The 24,723-nt window shown below is 41.9% G+C and overlaps 1 protein-coding gene across 1 annotated transcript in view; it reads right to left on the bottom strand.

The window, feature by feature from the left end:
• Positions 1 to 1,231: 1,231 nt before the first annotated feature.
• Positions 1,232 to 24,723, bottom strand: part of LOC308119674 (protein phosphatase 1 regulatory subunit 37) — a gene marked incomplete at both ends in the record, with an annotated part of 60,918 nt that continues 37,426 nt past the window's right edge. The window contains one exon of the mRNA XM_080479823.1: positions 1,232 to 1,360. Coding sequence (XP_080335949.1) covers positions 1,232 to 1,360 — 129 coding nt within the window. The remainder of the gene's footprint in view (positions 1,361 to 24,723) is intronic.

Here is a 24,723-nt window from a genome sequence, read left to right as displayed (position 1 = left end):
ATTGAATTAGGGCATCCTTTCAGTAAAGTCACGTGTAAAGCACATAATTCTAATCTTCCACCTCGTATCCAGAAGACTTTCAAACATAGAGAGAGTCGATATCGCCTCAGGGCTGCTGAGTTTTTTTGTTAAAAATAAGACAAGAACAAATAATAAAAAAAGTAGATTTGTTTCTGTGAGAGGGATTTGGAACAACTTGGACGATAACTTCAAATTTTTCTTTATGGGCTTAAAACATTTAAAAGGTGGTTAAAGCTCACAACTTTTGAAAAATATCGCGCTCAGGAAAGACGTTTCTGTTACTTCAAGCTTTAGACGTTAACTTTAACTGAAGTTCACACATGCTTTTTCAACACTTTGTATGTTTTGGTTGAGTTGATAGCTGCTATGACACGACACTGTTGCGAGTGCAAACACACTCTGGGATGTGTCCCACAATATATCACCGGGAACGCCGAGTGACGAGGGAACACAAGCACGCAGGGATTTGCGGGGCAGACCAGGAGGGGGTGGGGGGTGCTGATGGTGGAGGAGTTCAGACAGATGGGGCAGGTTGGCGGTTTGTGGGTGCAGTTCTCATTTCGAGGTGATTCACGTTTGAAGTGGGCTTGCAAAATTGCTTTATGGAAAGTGGCGAGCAGCTCGTCGGGAACATTAGACTGGAAGCAGCAGGGAGGCCGGCGTTCCATTAGGGAGCTCTACTCTGCTTTTATTACCGGGATTTGGAGTTTTATGGTTATCATTATTTGCAATGGAATTATTATTCACATATATCTGCTAGTCAGCTGTTTAGACTGGGGATACTGGGACACCGGTGACTGAATCCATGCCTGGTTTCTCATGTCAATTTGTACAAAGGAGCCATTTGTTTGTGTGTGTGTGTGTGTGTGTATTTATCGCTGTTGTAGGCACCTAAATCTGCTCACTCACGTTATGGAGAGATGCCGTCCTTATGGAGACACAAAGCAAGTTGTCAAAACTAAAAACATTCAGCTGCTACATAAATACTTATTTATAGTTGAGATTAGATGAGTGGTTATTTTTGAGTTGTGGGTACTGGTTGGGGTCAAGTGAAGTGTGTGTGTGTGTGTGTGTGTGTGTGTGTGTGTGTGTGTGTGTGTGTGTGTGTGTGTGTGTGTGTGTGTGTGTGTGTGTGTGTGTGTGTGTGTGTGTGTGTGTGTGTGTGTGTGTGTGTGTGTGTGTGTGTGTGTGCTGACTACACAGTTTCAGCTCATTGATGGTCCTTGTCGCCCGTGTTTTCGGGGTTTCCTGGAGTGAGGTCAAAACGACTTGCATTGGCAAGGCAGCGCTCGGCGATCTCCGTCTGCAGCCTCGTTTGAATCTCCTTTAAAAACTCGTCCTGTTGGTCAGACACAAGAACACAAACCGATTCAGCAACACAAGTCAAACAAGTGAGGGCAGTTCACAGTCTGATGACGAGTGATCGATGCCCAGTTTCACACCCAGAGTCAACAACAAGACAACATTTCAAGGGAAAACCCATTTTTGTTTCAGAAAAACTTTTGCGTTTAGATGGCAACGTTTTGAAAACGATGGCAGAAACCCTGAAAACGATGTAGTATTCATGCGGGGCCACTCGTGGGTGCTGTTTCTGTAGTAGTAAAACCACCCACATTTGCATGCAGAGAACAATTCATAGTAAACATTGACCCTCTCAAAATGTACATTTTATTGGAAAAGCGCTGTTAAATTAGTGCACCATGTAAACAAACACCAAAAACACAACAAAGATTTGCCATTTTCGCTTGAAAACATGTAAATGTTGTCTAATCAAACCCCCAATCAAAGTGAAGTAACACACTTTCCTCAAAATTACATCCCATAATGTCTATTTTTTATTTTTTTTATTTTAAGTCATGTGATCAGACTTACAATACAAGGCTTCACATGTTCATTATACTATCACATGACATACATTGGCATTGTTTGGTACGACATTATTACAAATTAAATTGTGTTTTAGCCTGAAGCAGCTACATTTGAGGCACATGTTACCGAAGATTCAATTAAACTGCATCTTGGGTAAAATTTCCAGGTGATTATTGATCCATCCACTTCTAATGCTGCTATTTTCAACCATCCATGCTTGAAACAACTCTCTATTTCTATTTCACGGCAGATATCCAGTTCTACTTATGCTGTGATGTTCTTTATTCTAGTTTCTTCTGAAGTAAAAATTAGATACTTTCATGGTACCCATTTTTAGGGAATTTGATTTTACCAACCCATCGAAAGCAATTCAACATGATAAATGATTTGAATTGCTTCCTCATTGCATATGATGGATATAGGTATATGCCTGTATGAGTTCCTGTGAAACTTTCAGAAATTGAAATAAAAAAAATGTGGAAGACTTAGAGAAGTTACGTCAAAATTGTAATAAATAAAATAAAACCCTGAGGTGAGAAATATCTAAAATAAATTCAAGCACAGAGCAACGTTCCTGTCTGGCTGCTGATCCTCACAATCGCCAAAGCACTTTTTCCCACCTCATAAATTATCACTGTGAGGACGGGTGTGACGCTGTCAGGAAAGCCCAGCATCTCACGAAGCAACAGCAAAGGCAACATGACAAACCCCGCCTACCGCCTACTCCGTCCCGTCGTCACTCGCCGCTTCGTCTTTTTTTCTTTAACACAGAAATAGATCACAACATCGAGACCAATGTCATTCCTGAGTTGATGAAGTTCATCAGGGCAAATTTAAAAAATGATCCAAAAGTGGCTCACATTCGCGTTTGCTTGGTGACTCAGGTCCTGTTTACACAACAACGTTTCAAGTGAAAACCATTTTTGAAAACCGTCTTGCCTTGAACATTTTCAGCATTTCACATTCAGACCATTTGTGTTTTTTGCCGTTTCCATGGAGACCGAGTTTTCACAAAGTCCCATCTTTGTTCAAAAAAAATTCTGATTGTGTTTTCGACACTCAAAACCCAACGGAAAGTTGTCCGTTTTCACGATGTCGTGTAAAACGGGAGCCCTAAACTGACCATAGGCGTTAATGTGACAGTTTGTTTGGAGCTGGAATTAACGTCCATCCCCTGGAAACCGAGCGTGATTATCTGAATGCACTGAGATTGTGGGTAGAGAAGACGATAAGAATGTTCAAATGCAGATAAATCAGATGGTCGCTCCTCATACATTGCGATGGCCATGTTTGTCTTTAATCAGGCGGGCTTACAGAAAATGAAGGAGAGGAATCACGCTAATCGATGAAGGACCAGCAACGTGTCTTGGGTTTGTGCCCAAAAGTCAGCCGAGATCCTCGATCGGACAGATGGATGGACACTATTGTGGGTTACGAAATCAAATATTCACTTTTTTTTTCATCTGAACCAGAGAATTTTAGTGTGAAAGAGCGCCGGCTTCAAGGAGTTAACGCCGTCACAACAAGGCAGCCTCAGTAACCAACAAACCCTCGTCAACTTCAAGACGGGGGAATAAGGCTCGCCAAATTCTGAACTCTCCCAAGGAGTTCGGAGGAACGTTTCTTCCAGTTTCCTTGTTTGTCGCCTTGGCTCAATTCTCCACGACTCACGCAGGAGGACAATTTGCAGAATCGCTTGGGAATAACTCTTGTTCCCAGTTTGATTTTCAGATACGTCGTGGAATGTAACTGAACGATGCGTTTACCTTGACCGCGCCGAGAAACTAGTCAACGCTGCAAGACGAGCATTTCTGAGCAGGTTTATCTGGAATTAGCTCTTTTTTTTTTTTTTTTTTTTAATCTAAATATTTTCTTGAAAAAAAATAAAAATGATCATTTATGATAAGAACCTATAATCTACAAAAATCGACATGTGCAGTGGCAGATTGTACTTATCTAAATTGTGATTTCTGAGTCGTTGTGCTACAATCATGTCTACCTCATTAAGACAATCAGTTTTTGTCATTTTTTTCTCATGTCTGTTGTTTTTAATATGTTAAAAGTTACTTATTTTTTCTATAATGCTGCATGTCTGGTCAGGTCAAGCCTCAGGCTCTCTTCATCCTGCTTCAAAAATCCCTAAAACTGTGTGCGTATCCTTCGACAGTGTGGACTTTCACCAATCCAGTCCCCTGTTTTCCAAACAGTTTTCATAGATTGAGAAGTAAAAGTTCACCTGGCCGGAGCTGACTTCCTGTCTGACCGCGGAGGTGTTTATTAGAAACACTTGAAGCGCTAATTAGGAGTTTAGACTGGAGCCGCCACCTCCTGCAGACATTATTCAGAACCGCAGTTGTCACAGTCGGGTTCGCAGTTTCGCGAGAATTCGAGACGAACGGAGGTAAAGACGGCGTGCAAACGGCTGGACCGACCAAATCAGAGAGTTTTTACTGGACAAGACGCATAAAATGGTTCGTTACTATAAAGAACCAATAGGTTATAATCTACTTTACCATGATGGAGTCGCTGGAGTTCAAAGCCACAAGTGTGTCAGGTTCGATGATTTCAGGTCGATACATCACTCACTGAAATACTACATACTCACTGAAATACTACATACTCACTGAAATAACCTGGGCTTGTTGAAGAACATATAAAGATTTTTTTTCTTTATGTTTGTGTGACTTTCTGGAGTAGGACAGAATAAAAACCAAAATAAATGTCATTTATATGGAATAATGTCTTTTGTAAAATGTATCAAAAATATCTATTTCTTGAATTTCACTACTTAGTTTTTTAAATCATCACATGACACTAGTATCTTATTTTAAAAAAAAATTCCTATCTAATAAGATGACTTTTAAAGAAACAGGAAAAGCTGGAAATGATCATATATGATAACTTGATTCATTAAAGATTAACGCAAAGCAACTTTCATTATTTACCCTCCTTTGCATGCAGTTGCCCTTCTTTTAGGAAACACATGCAGTCAGTTAGTTTTCGTACAATCAAAGTAGACAAAGGCTCTGATGTGAGTTCGGAGATTAGTTCTTCATCTTAAATGAAAATATATATATATATCTAAAAAAAAAAAAAAAGCAAATTTGTCAGTTATGGCGGTAATAAAGAATATTCACAACTGTAATTTCACTTTTCTAAAACTTAAAAAATGAGCATGGCTTCAGATTTAACCCCGTAACGATGAGACTGAATTTCTGTAGTTCCTATGTCTGTGTAATAAGTTTGGACTCGACTGTGTTGACTCTGGTTTTAGGTTAGTGTCCACCGGGTTACTGCTTTTCCCAGGCTAAACTGGGAAAACAAGACGGAGGAGGCAAACCACAGTCAAGCAAGGAGTGTGAAATATTAATGTGTCATACAGTATCCATCAAGGAAGAACAAGTAAATAAACTAATTTGAACGGATCTAAAATGTTGAGTCTCTCCTGTTTGACGAAACATTTCACATTTACTTTGAATTAAAACTCTTCTCTGACTAGTTCCTTTCGAACGTTTCTGATCTGATTAAGTGCAAAGATTTTAGGAATATTTTAAAACCACTTTTCCAAAAACAAATGAACATTTCCCTCAGCAAAGAAAACCTGAAACTCTCGACGTTCTGTGCATTTGCCTGACTCCCCTGCTTCTCTTACCCCCCCCCCCCCCCCCCCCCCCCCCCCCACCCCCACCTCCTCCTCCTCCTCCTCCTCCTCCTCCCCCCTTCCGTGGCGGCGGTCTGCAGCAGAGCAGTTAATAAAGAGATTGATTATCGGCCTGTCAGGAAGTGACAGTTGGACAGGGCTGCACTGCGTGAATGACAGAGGGCATGCTCACCACGCAGCAGCCTGCCTGACACACACACACATGCACGCACACACACACACGGATGCCTTTGCCAACACACAGGGTAGGTGAGGTGGTGGAGGAGAAGGATGTAGGGAGGAGGGTGGTGGTGGTGGTGGTGGTTGGGGGGCTGGATGGGTGAGAGGCGGGCATGTGGAGAACAGAAACGCAACCTTCTGCCGGTGGAAAGGATTTTTCTTCGTGTGTGTTTGTGTGTGTGTGTGTGTGTGTGTGTGTGTGTGTGTGTGTGTGTGTGTGTGTGTGTGTGTGTGTGTGTGTGTGTGTGTGTGTGTATGTGTGGATTGAGGGGAGGGGGGGTCAGAGTTCGCAGCTCCCGCCTTCTGGTGGGAGGGAGAGACGGAAGCCAGCGCTGCTGTACCCCGAAGCCGGAGGGGTCAGAGGAGGCCAGGGAAACACACTTTCACCCTCGTGGCGGGCTGGTGGGCATCTGTGAACATACTGTCTGACACACACACACACACACACACACACACACACACACACACACACACACACACACACACACACACACACACACACACACACACACACACACACACACACACACACACACACACACACGTGATGTGTGATTTCTGTTTGTCCCGGATACAAAACCTTACTCTGAGCCAGCCGATTGAGGAAAAAGCAAAAAAAAAAAAAAGCCAAACCATTAAAGTGCTGTCTCAACAAATTATTTTGCTGCCATTCATCAAGGTGGAACTCAGTAAGAATCTTTCTGGTTTGGTTCCAGCAGTGTTTGATAGTAACCAGCTGTTTGGCAGGACGTCTCACGTCTGACGAGCAGCAGAAACTTTCTTACATTTCCCTCATTTTTACGATAATTCGAGTTTACCACACCTCCAGTTCAGAATGACCTTTGGACTGATTTCACAGCACAAGGATGAGGAAGAAAGTATCTGGGCATTTTAATTTGATGCCATTATGGGTTTTCCTTCTTCTAGGTACTTCACATATTTTGGAACTTTAAAACCGTGTTACTTTACTCGACGTACTACAATCTCTTTTTGACGCCGATTATCTAAAGAAACGACACGCGCAAGTCCTGCAATGCTGCCATTTTGTCACTGGGTGGCAGTGTAGCACCACTGTAGCGTCCAGTCTGCCCTCACTTTAATCCGTGCAGTGAAAATGACTGGCTGTCACTACTTATGAGGCTGCACATGCTGATGAAAGCCACTGTAGCTATAGTGCTAACTGAGCGACATTGGAATCTATAAATAGATTGTTTACTTGATGTACTTTCATTTCTCCTTTAAGTGGCGAGGACCCATCAGAGTTAGAGTACGACGCAGAGTTCAGTGGGGTTTAATGTAACCGTAACTTTTATGTAGTCATTGTTGTGTTCGGGGTACAACTTTAAATAATTGTACCTTTAAGATATACGGGCACTTATTCACGGCTGTGCATTCAATTTGTAGTAAGTTTTTACAATTTCTTTAGAGGAAATGGGTAAAGGCCGAAAACAAGGCTTATTTTTTCTTTCCTTTTTAAAAATCCAGAAAGTTACCGAGGACACCAGTGATACAAGAGGGAGGAAAAAAACATAACAGAAGAAAAAACTAAAGTTATTATTCTTTATCATTTTTGATTTCAGTAATTTTTCCTTGAAGCGATTTGTTATTTTACATTTCATCGTTTTCTTTTTTAAGCACAACAGAGATTTACATCATTTCAAGTCGTCCCTGAGTCCATTCCATAATGTAACTCGCACAAATGAATACCGTTTTCAAAGACACCTAATCCTCTTAAATTACAAGTATTTTCACTTGAAATACTGTTTCTGTTTTTAAACATACATTATCTACAAATTTTCACATGCAAGATTCTATAAATAGTTTAGTCATGTTTTTTTTTGTTTTTTTTCCAATTGGAAGCTTTATTTTTCATTTTAATAATTATTTTCTGGACTTTACTGATCGGGTCTATTTGTGTCCTCTATGTATTTCCCCAAACCTCAACACAATACCTTCTATAAGGTATTTTATTTAAAGTATAAATGCAAGAATCACACGAGCACAACAGACAGAACTGTTATGGTTCATGCATTTCTTGAGACATTACATCGTGTGAGTTAAACTGTATAAACGTCCTCCTTTACATATGTTTGCTGAACGTCCTTTTCTATTCAAATATTATTAGTTTCGATTTTCCAGCACATGAAGTAAAGGACGTCTGGACGTCTATTTGACCGCCAGAACTAGTTGGACAGATGACACATTAAAAATAAAATAGTGGACATCTAAGACACCCAGAATCCGTTAAGTCCAGCTGATTGTATATTTATTGGTTTGTCATTAAAAAACAATGAGGGACGTAGATCATGACAGGCAAGAGGAGGCAGCATGTGAAGTTTAATGTCTCGAGTTATGACCATTTATTGTTTTGGCCGCAAGACATTGAACTTCTTTAAGTTTCCGCGGAGAAACTGGCCACTTTAAATGTTTTATCAGCACTTGTCATTTGTGGTTGACTTGTGTGTGCATGACTTTCCTCTGGGTTCTCTGGTCGCCTCCCACAATCCAAAAACATGCATGTGATTGTAATTGGCGACGCGAAATTGCCCCTTTGTGTGTGTCCTGTGATTGACGGATGACCTGTCCTCACTCCAGTTCAACGTATTTTCATTGACATCCAGAGAAGACATAAATAAAAATAAAAAAAACTTTCCTGCTGGCCCCTCTGAGGACGTCTTCTGATGTATAGACGTGTTTTGGACCAGTTATTACTCAGTGGGAACGAGATTGATTAAGCTGAGCGAGGAAACAAAACGGTTTTTTTTTTTCTTTCTCTTACCGAAAGCAGAGGAGGAGAGCACTTCACACCCGAAGAGGAGGAATAGGAGGAGGAGGAGGAGGAGGAGGAGGAGGAGGAAGAGACACAGATGGACAAGTGCTTTTACGGCTGAGTCTTCCCCTGGCTCAGTGCCACGGCCACAGACTCTCTTTGTTTGCCCGGCTACTAAAACTAATAGAGATAAAGGCAGGTTCCTGCTGGCCCTGAATTAGAAAGTCATTAAGGAGTATAAACACACATGGGAGCGCTCGCAAAGCACACACACACACACACACACACACACACACACACACACACACACACACACACACACACACACACACACACACGCGAACGTTGTTCAGTGTGTGTAGACATGCGAAGGCACTCGAGCTCTGTGTAATCGAACAATTTCAGTGCTGCTCTGCAAACGGCACACAATGCAGCCACACACACCGACACACACACACGCACACGCACACTGACACACACACACACACACCGACACACACGCCTGGCTCTAATTTTAACCTCGGTTCAAATTTAAATTATTCGGGCTCCACAACATAGGCGGAGTCACATTTGAAAGTTTTGGACCCCACAAAGGTAGCAAAACAAAAGCACCTAAATGGTGTTTAATTCCTTCAAGTTGTAGATTTAATTATCACTTCTCAACTATCATCACCTAAACTTATGAAAATCAGTGAATTTTATAGGGACTTGATTCGCAGGCGAACCTAAACCCAACTTCTCTAATCTAACAGGAGAAATGACAGATTTTTCCTAGAAGTGAACTTCATTAATGACAAGATCCAATTCCTTTAAAACGTCCATTTTAAAATCTATGAGTTGTTCGCAGACAGACGCAGCAGATGTATTCACTCTCATGGTGATTACACCGTTTTTTCCCCTCACAACTTCCGCGCAAGGTTGCAAGTTTGGTTTCTGATCGTGGGCACAGGAGCAGCCACAAGAAGTACAAGTAGATGTTGGTGATGAAGTCTTGTGGTTCATGGAGACTCGTGGAGGGGCCGGAAGGTCTGGACAAAATAGATCAAACAAGTCGCACTGCCACCCAGTGGAGGGCAGAAGCGTGAGTGAAAATCTACGAAATGCCCCTTTAAGATCTAGTTTGACGTTTCTTTTTTTTTTTATTATTAAAATAATCTGAGACGTGTTAACAACTTAGCACTTTTTTGATATATACTATCCACAACTGGCTCATCCTGACCCTTCATTAAGTCTCCATTCATCCATCCATCCATCCATCCATCCATCCATCCATCCATCCATCCATCTAGAAAATGAACAATTTATAAACATCTGTCACACAGTTAAGAGACCCAGCTTTAATTCACTATGTACTATGTTTTGTGTATACCTGATACACTTGCGCGATCAGCTTTCAGTTCACTATTAGAAATCAGGGAGGGTTTAATATACTCTTTTATTTAATTTATTTCTTTATTTTTTGGAGTTGTTTGCGGCGGCGTTGGCTGCATTGTACCAAGCGACGTCTCTGATGTTCTGCCTCCACTGATCATAATAATGTGATTTAATCTGATCGATAAAGTCGTAAACTCAAACGAGCAGTGCGAAATACAATATTAATAAGATGATAGAAGAAAGCAGGAAATGTAAATAATAATAATTATGAAATGATTAATAACTTTCCAATAAGACCGGATTGTAAAAACCAGTGATGGAGCAAATCCACACAGAAATGTGCATCAGGCCTTTCTTTCTTTTTTTTTTTTGATACCTCTGTTCTTCCATCCCTCTCTCTCTCTCTCTCTCTCTCTCTCTCTCTCTCTCTCTCTCTCTCTCTCTCTCTCTCTCTCTCTCTGCCATTTCAACATTCGTTAAGATGGCTGCACGGTGGCTGCTGGGAACAAGCGTTTAAAGCTCTCCGAGGTGCAGGTGGGGGCTTAAACACGCTCATTTGTTAGCGCCGCATTTAGGGAGACAACCTCACAAATGGAGGCACTGAGCGGGTTATTATTAGCAGGGAGGAAGGGGTGGGGGGGTGGGTGGGGGTGGGGGGATTCAGTGTGTTGGACTGAGAGGGAAACGCACCGTAAACACAGACAGAGAGAGAGAGAAAGTAACAGGGGGGTCAATAAGGTCACAGAGGTGTGTTTCAGTAGGCTCCACACCAAAATCTGTGGCGCCAGAGCACAACAGTACCTGTGCCACGTCTTCAGTCGGAGCATTAAAGACGTGAAAACGGAAGCGGAGGAAGAGCATATGGAGGCCCCAGCAGAGACATTCTTATTTCGATCTGTGAAAATTCATTACGGATTCTCCGTCGCGATGAGCGAGCGAGCGCGCGCGTGAGAGAGAGAACCTCGTCGTTTGTTCTCGTCTGGGAGCCAAACAAAAGGACACGTGTGCTCGTTTTTTCGCAAACGGGATGCGGCGCGGGCTCATTTCAAAGGCGCAACTTGAAAGACGACAGACAGCTATTTACAATATTTATACATTTAGGATGCTGATACTATGCATAATATGCGTCTGTCCTTTGGTGTGTGTGTGTGTGTGTGTGAGGAACTGTGTTTGCATCCAGGGGGGGCGTGTAGTGTGTGTGTGTGTGTGTGTGTGTGTGTGTGTGTAGTGGGGGGGGGATCGCTTATGAAAAAAGGTTACTTTGGAAATTCTCTGATAATTGGTGCCTTAAAAGGAGCTCATTTTTAACTATGTCACCACGACTGCTCGATGACAATTAATCTGTTTGCGGCTGCTTCCTTGGCATCTGTGCCAATTACTTTATATGCTAATATATGTAAATGACATCTCACATGCCAGTTTCAAGTATTATGCGAGTGGCGTATTGTCTTTTTTTTTTTATTATTTATTATTTTCTTTTTAAAGTCATATTGTTGAGGATGATCAACAACACCACTGCTTTAAATTTGTGTGTGTGTGTGTGTGTGTGTGTTAAGTTAAGAATTTCCTCCCGAGCTCAGCGTTTCTCTGCAACGTGTACACACACACATACACACACACACACACACACACGTCTTACCGTTTCCCAAAAATTTGACCCTCGTCTGAGTTTAAAACTAAGATATTATGATGATTATTAATATTTTTGCAGATAACTGCACTGTTTTTGCACATTAGATACAAAGGTAGTCGAGATGAAAAAAAAAAACTTTTGCAAGGCAGTTTTTTTTTTTTTTAGTTATCGGGAGAAACGTGTGTCATCGTAAAAAGAGGGTAGAAGGTCAAAATAACATTTATTTTATTATATTTTAAACTTAATTCTTCAGTAATAATTAATGAATGTCATTCAGAAATACAGTGAGAAAAATGTTTAAATAAGCTTTTAAAAAAGAGCCTCCCTATAACTTTTACTTTCAAAGACAAGAAATGATAATAATTCAGTTACAATTAAACACCATAATAAGATGGTCGTGTAATAAATTCAATTGGAAATGGACATTTCTGTGTATTAATAAAAACAGACATACTGGCGCTTTCACTCGATGCGCTTTACTTCTCTAACATATTTAGATCAAGTTACCTGAAGGTCATAGATGCTGAGCAAAAGACATGGAATATTACTTGTGTTACTCTGAGAAGTGTCATGCAGAATCATTTCTTTAATTCTTTAAACGTGACAGAGGAAGCAACTGTTTAATCCTTGCATGGTGCAGGCATTGTAATATTTCCCCTTTCTGGATCTTCTATATGTTTATACGGCAGGTTTAGAGTTTAAATAATTTGTAAATTAAAGTGCGTGTGCACTTAACTCCAGGTAAAGTAGTTTCTAATGAAGTGTATTAAACCAGACATGGTACAAACATATAACAGACACAAGGAGGCAGATCTGAGCTGCAGCTCTGATGCTTTGACTTTTTTTTTTTTTTTCTTTTTGATGAGGAAACCGTACATTTAGTCACTTTTGGTGCCTTTGTTTGTGTGTGCATGTTTTTTTGTTTTTAAGTTGACACTCGTATATAACACACATTTGCACAACAAATGATTAGGAGTCCTTCAATATAGACTACTTTACGAGTTAATAGTATGTAACTGTCGCCTTGCGGATAAAAGTTCTGACTAAAATAGATTAAACAATGAATGAAAACTTTAAAGGAAAAAAAAAAACACAAATAAAGAAGGAATTGTCTTAAAATTGACATTTAGAGATATTTAACCTGTTACAAAAGACACACAAATAGATTTGACTCTTCAACCTGAACACACACACACACACACACACACACACACACACACACACACACACACACACACACACACACACACACACACACACACACACACACACACACACACACACTAAAGCTTCACTTATAGATAAAGGCCAATGTGAACACCGTGAAAGATAACTTCATAACTAAGTATATTACTCCAAACCAACATGGACACAACCCTGATGCTCGCTTCAAAAACAACTTCAATCGGATCATCTTGCCTACAAAAGGAGACCCGGACATTTTTAGCTTTGTCATGGACCCCCACCTGAAAAAACCCAAAAACAAACCCACCCACGTCCCAGCTTTAAGTCAGTCAGCTGTTCTCCTACGTCAGGAAACTGCTCTCACTGTACATCTCTGGTATTTCGGTGGAATAAAAGGAACAAAGGTGGAGTAAATGTTAATGAATGCTCTTTGAGGATAATTCACAGGCGCCTTTTTTCCTCTCCTCCTATAAATGGCAGTAATTGCACACAGACAGACGCTTTAAGACGCTTTTCCATTGTTCCCCTCTCTCCCCCTCGTCTGTCTCCTGCTCTGTCTGCGGGATCCCACCGCTCCGCCTGAAGATGTCACTGTTGTATATCGAATAGCTGCAAATCTGTGTGTGTGTGTGTGTGTGTGTGTGTGTGTGTGTGTGTGTGTGTGTGTGTCTGTGTGTGTGTGTGAGAGAGAGATAGAGATGCGAGAATATGTTTTCATGTTCCTCAGTGAGAAACAAAGCTATGTTGTTGTATTTAAGAGGTTCGACTGTGAAGTTTTGACAATGACACACACACACACACACACACACACACACACACACACACACACACACACACACACACACACACACACACACACACATGCACGCACACACGCACGCGCACACGCACACACAAAAAAAAAGAGAATGAAGAAGGAAAATATAAATGCAGTTTGACCCGGCTGGGTGATTTTCTAAAAAGGAAAAAGACATGAATGCAAAACATTTAGATTGCATGTCAGATTTCTATTCTAAGTTTGACTTTCATTATATGAATATTTTCTGAATATTCTCTCGTTTTTGAGGATCACTTTGGCCCGAAACTTTAATAATACACAGCCACTGTGTCACGGCAAAGAAACAGAAAAATACCTAACTGATTAAAACAATTATAAACAAATCGGCGCAGTTTTAACACGCGCTTGCATTGTGGTCCAGCTTCGCCGCAGCTTTTCATGACGCACGCTGGGATGGTTTCTGCCATTTATTTTGGAGATAATTATGAAGATGATTATTGCGATTTGATAATTGCACTGATTTTTTTTTTTTAATGGGAAAGAGGTGTTTGAAAAACAACCTCCACTGGCGTCTGAACTGAAGGTGGAAGAATTCTCCGACACCGTGTGGATGAGAGAAAATGCTATATTTAAGTTTACACACTTATTTCAGCGTCGACTCCTCGATTCCTATAAAACTCCCTGTGTCACTCTTTCACTTGTCACTTCGCTCACTCGTGCGTTGCACCGTTTTAAAGCTTCAAATCGTCGCCGAATTAAAACCTTGATCACCCGGCTGCGAGTGTCCCAGCTTTTCGTCTGTGCGATTCGGCGATACAGTCGACTCCTTTATGTCTTATGACAAGTGAAAATTACATTGATCAGTGCTGATATAAATCCTCTGTTTGTGCTGTGAAGCTTCACAACTATAACTGCAGCTCCCTCCCCCTGACGCTGCGGAGCTCAGGCGGAGACAGCTCCGGTTCAGTGTGTAAGCTTCACACCATCAACCTCTCTCTCTCTCTCTTTTTTTTCTTTTTTTTTTTTTTTTTTACATGACTGGGGATGCACGAACACGCTGAAAATAGCAAGTCTACGTATGGAAACACTGTGGAAGTTGGGGAAACACTGGAGGAAGTTTGGAGGTTTTAAAAGAGACACCTGCGGCTGACGTAATATTTTCCTGGCAGAGTTTGGAGGAAGTGATAAATTAATGCCAGATTTCAACAACAACAACAACAAAAAAATGCTATCTAAGTGCAAACAAAATAACCCTTGTGCTTGTTAACAGTTTAACATCCAGATAAATATTGTGGAAGAGTGATTTTAATGACCTAAAAAACCAAAAAAAAAAAAAAAAGGGGGGAAACTGATTGAATCGTCTCACTTGATTCAGTTTGTCACTTTGATTTCTTATCAAATCACCTGGAAGTTAAAAAGCAGTTCATTTAATTCAAACACACACACATTTTACAATACATGTTCTCACGTGTTTTTTCCCCCCAGTTTTTATTCTATTTTAATGGCGGAGTTTGAAAACCCTCTGCTATTCCGCTGCCCTCCTTACAAAGGAATCTATTTTATTCCCATTCACATTATTAACCAATGCAAGAGAAAAAGTGAGCTGGATTTTACAGTGGCATGGAGCAACACACACGTCTGCAGTTAGGAAAGACACATTTTATAATTGAAAAGTTCATTCTTTAGTCAATAAACTCACAACATACGTTTTAAAAGTTGAAGATTGGGATAATTATGGCCCCCAGTAGAACAAAAAGGGAAAATATATGAACATTTGAAATATTAAAAGCAAATATTAAACAGAATATAACATAAAAAAAGCCCTGAAATAATTCAGTTTATGAAACTATAAACTGAGTTGAACTGTCGCTGTATTGGACCATATTAGGGTCTAATTCTAAGAGCATAAAGTATTGTTCACAGTTGTTTGAGCGACGCAGAATTGAATTGAGTTTGTTTGTGAGGGAGAGAGGAGGACTGTCCTGCGGCGACGACGACGACTGAAAAGCAACGTCTGATCGATCAATAGTCCGACACCCGCGCAGGTCGAGGAGATGGAGAACAAAACAAAACACACTGACGTCTGAAGAAAAATGTAAAAAAAGAAAAGAAAGAAACAAGATGAGCTTCACCTGAAAACAAATCTGATGTCCAAAGTCACGTCCAGGTTTACAGACTTTATTAAATAAGATTCTGAACGTCAAGCGACGGCGGGGCCCGATAGGAAGATGTGCTTGCGGCTTCGATTGGCTGAAACATGTTAGAATCTTAATGATCTGCTGGTAAAGTTTGTAATTGAGTCGTTTGGTTTCTTGGCCTAAGAATTCAATTTTCACCCAAACAGCTTCTTCTACTTTCAGATGGACTGATGATCCAAGACTAGACCGGAATTAACCGAAAATACCTTTTTAACTGATGACAAAAGAATTAATAAAACAGTTTTAGTCATTTAATTTTTCTCCGTCTACAAATGAGCAGTGAGGAGGGCACAGTGGCCTGTGAGCTTCAGTAATGTTTCTACTGAAACACATAACGGCTGAAAAGACGACGAGAGAAGTGTGGAGGTTAAACGCTGACATGGGGAAACACCGAGGGGGTCAGCACCACTAAAAGAAGTGTACAACAGGACGTGAGAGGAGCGGGGGCGTAGGGACACATGGAGTGAAAGTAGTGCTTCACTTTGTTAAAAGGCCATCACCTATCTGCGCCCTGCTCCACCTACCAGAACACCCATCTACCTGCAGCTCACTCCCCCCCCCTGCTCCCCTCCACCCCGCCCTGTATTTATCGGGCGGTGTGACTTCTAATCCCTCTCTTTAGCGGTGGTGTGTGAAAGCTAACACTCCTCCATGAGATTATGGAGCGCCCCTGGGCTGCTGATTATCTGAAGAGACCACCGCAGAGACCCCCGGCCATGCTTTCCCATGCCAGCTCCGTTTAATTGATCTTCATGCTTTTACAAGTTCCCTCCAACCTCTACAAAGAAAGAGGATATCGACACAGGTGGAAAGTGGTTGTTTTGGCTGCGAGTGATTAGACTTTCTTAATTGGATGATGTTGGTGTTGACAGTTTCTCGGTTTTCCTTCTTTGAAGGTGCCAATATGCCTAAACCGGAGCCGCCTGCCACTGCATGAGATGTCCAATGTTTGTGTTGGACTGTACTGTGAGTACTGAACATGGCATTTCAGAAATATCAGGCACATTCTGGTATTAGAATCCCTGTACACGGTGGAACGATGACTGAGCTTCCAGCGTCACTCGCGTATCATCATATCAGCCTTCAACCTGTACTTATACTTCAGTTGTCTGCCAGACATAGAGCTACTTTGACTCGTGAAGTCAACTTTCTGTTGACGGGAAGCGCCTGCTAATGAGCATAATGGAGACCTCTGAACACTTTCAATTAGGAATTAATATAAGGCTGAAAGGAGCGAGAAAGTAATCTTAGAGACCTTAGATATTCGCCAGTCCGTAATTAGACAATCTGCGCACAGACGGGGACCGTTTGATGCGGTGGCTACTCGTCCAAGAAGTGCGCACCCAGCCAACGGAACCACACTGAATGCTCGGGGGGGGGGGGAGAAGCCCGGAGAAACAACTTTAAGGCTCGAAGGACTCGCCGGATCATGGGCACCTTGGTTAAAAAGTCAACCATATGCAAAGCACCATTAAAGAAAAGGGAAATAACAGAAGGCGGCTTGATACAGAGCTGCAGTGAAGACTGGATATCTTCTACAGGCCAACAGTCGCCATCACGAGAGCATCCACCGCCACGGTGGAGGGAGCATCATGACATGGGGCTCTGCTGTCCTATATTCATTGCTGCTCACATCCAAAGAATGGAATCGAACAGAAATACGTTATTATTCCCAGAGGGAATATCTTGAAAGACTAAAGTCTCAAGGTCTGTTATGAAGGTCTTGTCAGCAGCTCGGTTCATGTTATTCCTGCCAAAGGATATTCATTAATGTTCATCATCAAATCCAAGAATTTACTTGGATTTACAAGCAACTATAAAAATGTTTAATGGTTGTGTTCAACAACATGAAATGCTCAAAATATGTGTGATATTTTGCTTCGGCACATTGTGTTACATAGACTCTGGGCAGATTAGACTTTAGGACAAAATAAACCATGAAGCCCCCCCCCCCCCCCCCCCCCCCCTTGAAAAAAATCTACATTTTCCTCCTCCATTTTATATAAAGACCTCAGAATTACTCGCATTAATTAGTTAACTACTATTTCCGTAATGCTGAACACATGACTCACTGACCCTTGATGAGGTGAACCAGGGGGCAACTGCAATCAAGCCTAAAGTACAAACTTTGACGGGCCTTCTGTTTGATTTTTTTTTTTAATAAGACGCCCAGCAACCTAGCGCATCATCCAGAATGCCATGACTCTGGTGTCTTGTGCCAGCATTGCCCACAACCACAGAGGAGTGCTTGGGGACGGTTTCTCTGACCTCTCCGACGGAAACAAAGGGGGGCTGGCATCTGTTTTAATAAAGCTGCCCACTCTTCATTCGCCATGTTAACCCCCCCCCCCCCCCCCCCTTCCCCCTCCCCCTTAACTCCCCAAGCTGTGGAATGGGAATTGGCACCGGAGGAGAGGTGGCAGAGGTAACAGCTGGTTGCAGCCGTGGCACCATGGCCATGGCATGACCACGGCTTTATTAGTGGCGTCCAGGACGCCAGCTGATCCTCTCCCTGGGTCCCTGTCACCGTGATGTCTTCATCACTAAGCTGAGGAGACAGGCCAGACCTGCCAGCCAGTGGAGGTGACAACAAATCCAATTACCTCCCCACCATGGCGCCCACACCAGACTCTGGTGGTCGGGGTTGAGGCGGATGGAGAGCAGTGACAATGGGGCAGTGGAGCATGATACTGTTAACGGAGAGCAGGAAACATCGAGATGTTGAACAGAAGGTGATTTACCGACAACAAACGGAAATTTATTTTTGATTCATTAGATTTACTGACCACACTTTGGCTTCGACATAAACTTGAAAGGTGACTTGAATATGTCGGCAACTCACGGCTTACAACAACCAACGATTGCAGGACGAATTTTCCTAAAAGTTGAAACTGCAGCAGATGATTGGGATCTTCTGTAACGTCACAAAACCTTCTGAATCGATGAGATTCATCTTGTGCAAACAAAAGATTTGGGTGATATCTTTATTCAAAAAAATGCTTTTGACTCCTTTAATAAAAGGACACATAGAAATGAATGTTTCCTACATTTCTGGACCATTCCAGCAAAACCGTGTGAAGCACATGACTTCGTTTTTGCATCTTTATCAATCATTTGATTCCATTTTCAGCAACTGTATTTTAACTCCCTGTTAGATTTCATACATTTCTTGAGTCCCACAGCTATTGAATACCAAAAATGTATGTAATTTTAGGCCTATACGACTTCCTGCAAGCGGTGGGCATAAACAAAAGTCTTTTGGTCAAAATAATTATGTGGAAACTGACGGAGGTGCAGCGACTTGATTGAATGAAAAATTCATGACTGGTTTGAGACTTCTGAAAGTCACAGCTGAGGTGCTGTCAATAACAGCATTGCTCTTCCTACAGATCCACTAAGTGAGGATTGCTGACCCAGGCCACACGTAGCGCGGTTGACCGTGGCCCTGAACGTGCTTAAACTTCTTTAAACTCGGTTATATCCTTTTATTTCCATAAGAAGCTGAGGGACGGGCTGGGTGGTTGGTCAAAACACAAAACCAATGAGCTAATAAGGAGAAGTTTTCAAATCCAGTGAGTGCCCCGCTTTTAAACATTAACTCAATTAAATCTCCATAAACAAATTGCTTCCCCACTGGTCAACCGGGAGAGGAGATGTTAAGTGCCGCTGCAGCTGCAGGCCGGTATTGATCCGCCATCAGCACTGCTGTCCTCAGTGCAAGGATTAAGGTGAAGGAGAGGTGAAACTTTGTCTGGCAGTCAGGATGGAGGATTTTCGCTCTTTGAAGGAGGCAAACAGCCAAAGCAGAACTCTTCAGCCGTTGTGTTTTTCCCCCTCACTCCGTCAGTCTCCTCTTTCCACCAAAAACCCGCGCCGTGTTGAAGGAGTCTCACCTTATCACCCACCGAGCCTCAGATTTTGGGGTTTCGCCTTCAGCTGCCGACTCTGGTGCCCAACCGGAGAAGCTCGTTCGCCACTTCTCCTCCTGACATCCCTCCATACAGGGATGGAATGATCGATTCATGAGGGCAAAGAAAAGGGGAAAAAAAAAAGGAGGGGATACTTTGGAGGGTGAGTGTATGCTGGGAGTTGGAGCGGCTCTCGCTTTTGAAGGTGGTTGAAGTCTTGCCAAGATATTTCATATTCATAGTTAAATATTCAGCGCGCATGGTGGACAGGGGCAATTTCTGCAGTCAGCCCGCCATTCAAAAGTGAAAGGGATGTGGCTTGTGGATGAAGGGAGCGCGAGAGATAGACACGCATGGGGCTTCATGGTAGTCAGATGAGAGGCTGCCAGCTGCTGATGGGTGACTGTTTGAGCGTGGCGCTTCAGGACATGCCCGTTGAAAGACGATGCGATCCGATACCCCCACTTATGCGAGGCTTATATACATATGCCCCCTCTTATGCAGAAAAGGTCCATATCAATTGCAGAACTTCCAATGTTTTGGTCATTATGCCAAGTTGTTTGAATGAGCATCTTGTATGTCTGAATAGGGAATGTGGATTTACTGGGCTATGACCACTGTACGAAAAAAAAGCTGTCTTTGCATAAAATGACCTTGTGGAATCTTCAGAAATGTTGAATTGAAAAGACTGGTGTCTTAGCAAAACTGCCAAAGAAGAAAAAGTTTTGATAGTTATACCTGGACTGTTTTGACTTCAAGACAAACTTCATAACATACGATGATTTTTTTTTCTTTAAAGAGCGAGTTTGCACTGACTCTAAAATATGGTTTCTGTCTTACATAACAGTTTGGTGGATTATGGGTGGTTATCATGTCTGCTGGTCAATGAAGCAACATAACCAGAATGATGATTGTCAGAATAAAGTGAGTTATATTCAAAAAGACGTGGAGAGAATTTTGTCTACTCAAGAGACAAAGCTGAAAAATGATTTATCAAAGGGTAGAATTTTCAGTCAAAAGGCCTCGGGACAGGCACCACTCCATCACGAAAAAAACTGTATTCTCTATGCTGAAAAACACATTTTTAACAGTGTACAAGAAACAAACCATGCATGAACTTGGAAACAATTTTCAGATTTGATCAAAACAGTAATGTATTGTCAGATCTAGAAAACCATAAAAGCAACTGGACTTCTTGCAGCGCTCGCTTCATCTAAAAGGCTCTTATCATTCCGATTGACCAACTGTGTGAAGTCTCTCGGCTGGCATTCGCCCGGTAGTGCCGACTTTTTAGCCAATGTCCAATCTGATTGGACGTTGAACTGAATCAGGCAGTATAGAAGATAGAGAGATGAATGATCGCATAAATGTGAAACTATACCATTCACTGAAAAAAATGCCCCTCTCAAAATAAGAAAAAACAAAACAAAACTCAAGGTAAAAAATCGTAGAACAAGTAAAAATTGTCTTGGTAAGATTTCTTCAAATAAGACATGATATTTAGAATATTGAGATGTTAAAATTAGCAGGAAAAACTTAATTTAAGCTATATTTCACCAGTATTTTCAAGCTTTCTGTCTTGTAATGAGACACAAATGCTAAAAAATTTATTTTAAAAGATTTAAAAAATCCTTATTTTTTTAAAATGTGGATGATATGATGACCCAAACACTTTGTGATGATCTGTCCTGCCGTCAGATGTGACTCCATCTCTTGGCCGTTCCTGAAGGTTCTTAGAACTGAAGAATAATTCTTCCCTTAAGCTTCTTTTAGGGGTTGAAAAGTTTCTTCATTTTGAAAACATTGATGTTTCTTTTCTTTCTTTTTTTTAAATAAGCATAAAACACCATGAAAGTTACTTCAGTGGTGTTTCTGGACGATTTAAATGAACACTCTGCGATAACGTGAAATTTGCAAAAGCAGTGCGAGTGTAACAATTATCACTTTTACATGACCAAGAGAATGTGTTTTTCTCATTCCACCCTCCCTTCTTGACAGCTTTCTATCATCTCCACACTCGAAGGAGGTAAGAAAAATACAGTAAGGAAAGTAAAAGGGTGTGATGAAGCAAATGACTGTGAGTCGTGTCAAATAGTATTCATGGAGGAGCCGCACCTCGCTCTGTATCAGAACCAGCCACTTTACGGGAACCAGGAGCCTGTTGTGACGCCGTTCCCCACTGGGCCCCTGTTCAGATCAATTCAAAATGGTGACACTCCTCACCCCATCACACCCCCGACCGCCCCCTTTCCCCAACTGCACATCGAAGTGATTACACGACACCCCCAACCCCCAACCCCAAACTCACACACACAAACAGACAAGCGCACATACACGTACACACACACGCTCAGAGGGGCTAATTAAGGCTTTAATATGCAAATGAGAGCCGCAGTAAATTACACAGCTGGCAAATATGCCTGTTTTTGCCTGAAAATACATCAGGAGTGCAGCGAGGAGTGTGTTGCTGCAGTTGTTTTTGTGTTTGCAGAGAGACAGGGGATTGCCCCCCCACACCCACACACCCACACAGCCCCACCCACACTACCCCTCAGCAACTCCAGACCCCCTCCTTCATCTGTCAGAGAAACTCATTCGGTTTCGTCCCTTTTGGAGATATCAGGAGGTCAGCCAAAACATTCAGACCTCATACAGGTGAACAGATTACCGATGATCACGTGGCCACAGTGGCACAGTTCCACGCGCAACGTTGATTAGGGTAACAAGAGAAGAGTGAGTTTTTCAATCCGCTGTGCTACAACTGGGTAAAAATTGGCAAAATGTTGGCAAGTCTGACGAAAGGCCAACTTGTGACAAGTGCATTACAGCCTCTCAAACTCAGTGCTTGAAAAAATAAACACAAATCATTTAAAAACTGATGACTGGACGGTGCATCATGGGAAGAACCCAACAAAAGCAGTGCAATGCCCAAGGAAAGGATTGCGGTTACTACTTTGTTAGGTATTCTCAAACTATGTCAGGTACAGGATTTGTACATCCTTAGTGCATAGCAGTAGATAGCAGGGACCTGTTCACATTTTCTGGCACATTAATTTAGTTTTCAAATAGCCAGAATCTTCACATCTGTATTATTAGATAACAGAGTGTTCACTTTAACCAGGTTTGGTCCATATTTGTTTTAAAAAACACGTGTGGTAGTGGTCTACCTATCTCAGTCATGGAGCAGGTGAGGGAACAATATCTCAAGGTTCGACACACCCTACAGAAATACATTTTTATCCCTGGTTGACCCATTTCAGAACTTCTAGGACTCAAATAATCTGCTGACATTGTCTTCACACGCATGTCAAATTCAGATATTCATGCCTCGCTCAATCCATGTTTAGAAATCTGAATTAATTTTGAATTCAACTATAGCCAAGTTTATCTCAAAGGTTGGACCGGGTCATGTTCAGTGGAATCTAATGTCTCCCCTTCATATTGGAACAATAAGAACCAGAAAGTGAGAGAACCTGTTGCGGATGTTTTGGGAGATTAATGTTTTCCTATTAATGTCTGGTGCAGGACTCTCGCTGCTCAACTATCTTGTTAAATAGATCGATTTTTCATTTCATGAGCCAAATGTTTTCTGTTGGTGAAAGCTGTGTACTGAAAAACTTTGTCATCTGGACGGGGACAGATGGCTTAAAACCTGAATGTACCTTTCAGCATTGATACCACCTTCTCTGATTTGTTTAGGCTATTCGTGCCATGTTACTGTGAAAGAGTAAAATTTACTTTTTTTTTGATGGGGGGGTTCAATATGAGATATTCTCTGGTCATTCACTTGGGTTAACGCCAATCGTTTCTTCAAGCTGTGAGTGCTGCAATGTGCAGCGTGGTACCAGTAGGTGGCTGACTGATCTTGGCAACCGTGTGAACCCGGGTCCCTCCAGCAACTCTGAGCCCTTTTCTGCTGCCCTCTGAGGCGTTGCTGGGAGGTTTGTTTCGCCTGGTTGCTGTTGTCTGCCTTACGTACTCTATTCCCCCGAGCGGTGGTGTCATCATGATGCGAGCCGAAACCTGAGTGCCGACTACATGCATGGTCAGGCCGTCCTGTCACCTAGCCACCCTACTGGGACTGACCGTGACAGGAAGGGTGCCCATAAACATACCCAGAGACCTCTTTGTCTCATGCTTTTCCTAAAATAAGACTCCATGCTCAAATGGAACCCTCAGTGCAGTACATCTCTCACGGCAATCTCTCTATAGACCCACACGAGCACATGCATTTGGTCTCAGATGTCACCTCCATACCTCTCTCATTCCCAGCAACGTGATCAAAAGTCAGCCAGTGAATTAAAAACAGGAAAAAGACGAAGCCAATTTAACATTTCGTTGTTGTTTATGAGCAGTAAATGTGATTGTACTCAGAGTTAAGGCAGTTTTAAGTTTGTTTCTCAATCATCTCCAAATATATTTGTTTATGTGACTCTGTATATTTAGTTTCTGAATATGTTTATCTTTACACATAGACTTAAAACAATACAATGTGTAGCTATCTTGTCAGGGGGTGGTTTTATCTATTCAACTGAAAGTAATTTACAAGTCAACCATGAATCAGTGAGACATGAAACGACTCTGAGTTGGCTGGACAAACTACTCGGGACAGAGAAGGGGGTGTCTGGATGGGGATGGCATAATGTTGGTATTCCAGGACAGCGCAACGTGAAAGTTGGGACTGATGCATCTAGGGGCTCGGATGAGACCATTTGAAAGTGAGGTGGAAGGAGGCTCAAGCCCAGATACTGGACCGGTTGCCAGATATGAGACAAGGACAAGAAGGACCTGACATTTATGTCCACTAAAACTCATGATGCTTTCCTCTTTCTATTAATCAGTGGCAGCAGTCAGGAATCAAAAAATAGAAGAACAACCTCAAAGAACCAACAAGACCTACATGAAAGTGTTAAAAAGCTGGATAATATGACCCCTTTAACTATCAACTTTAATAAAAAAGTAAAGTTTTAAACCAAATCTGAAACACAGAGATGGCGTCTGATTTTAAAATATACACGAGGCACCTGACATAAGCACGAGCAAACAGTTCTGTCGGGATGATATGTTACGATGAGGTCTGCAGGCTATGCTAAAGTGTGTTCATTAA

Source organism: Lipophrys pholis (genome assembly GCF_963383615.2).
Source record: "Lipophrys pholis genome assembly, chromosome: 14".
Lineage (NCBI taxonomy): Eukaryota > Metazoa > Chordata > Actinopteri > Blenniiformes > Blenniidae > Lipophrys > Lipophrys pholis.
This window is presented reverse-complemented; position numbering and strand designations above follow the sequence as displayed.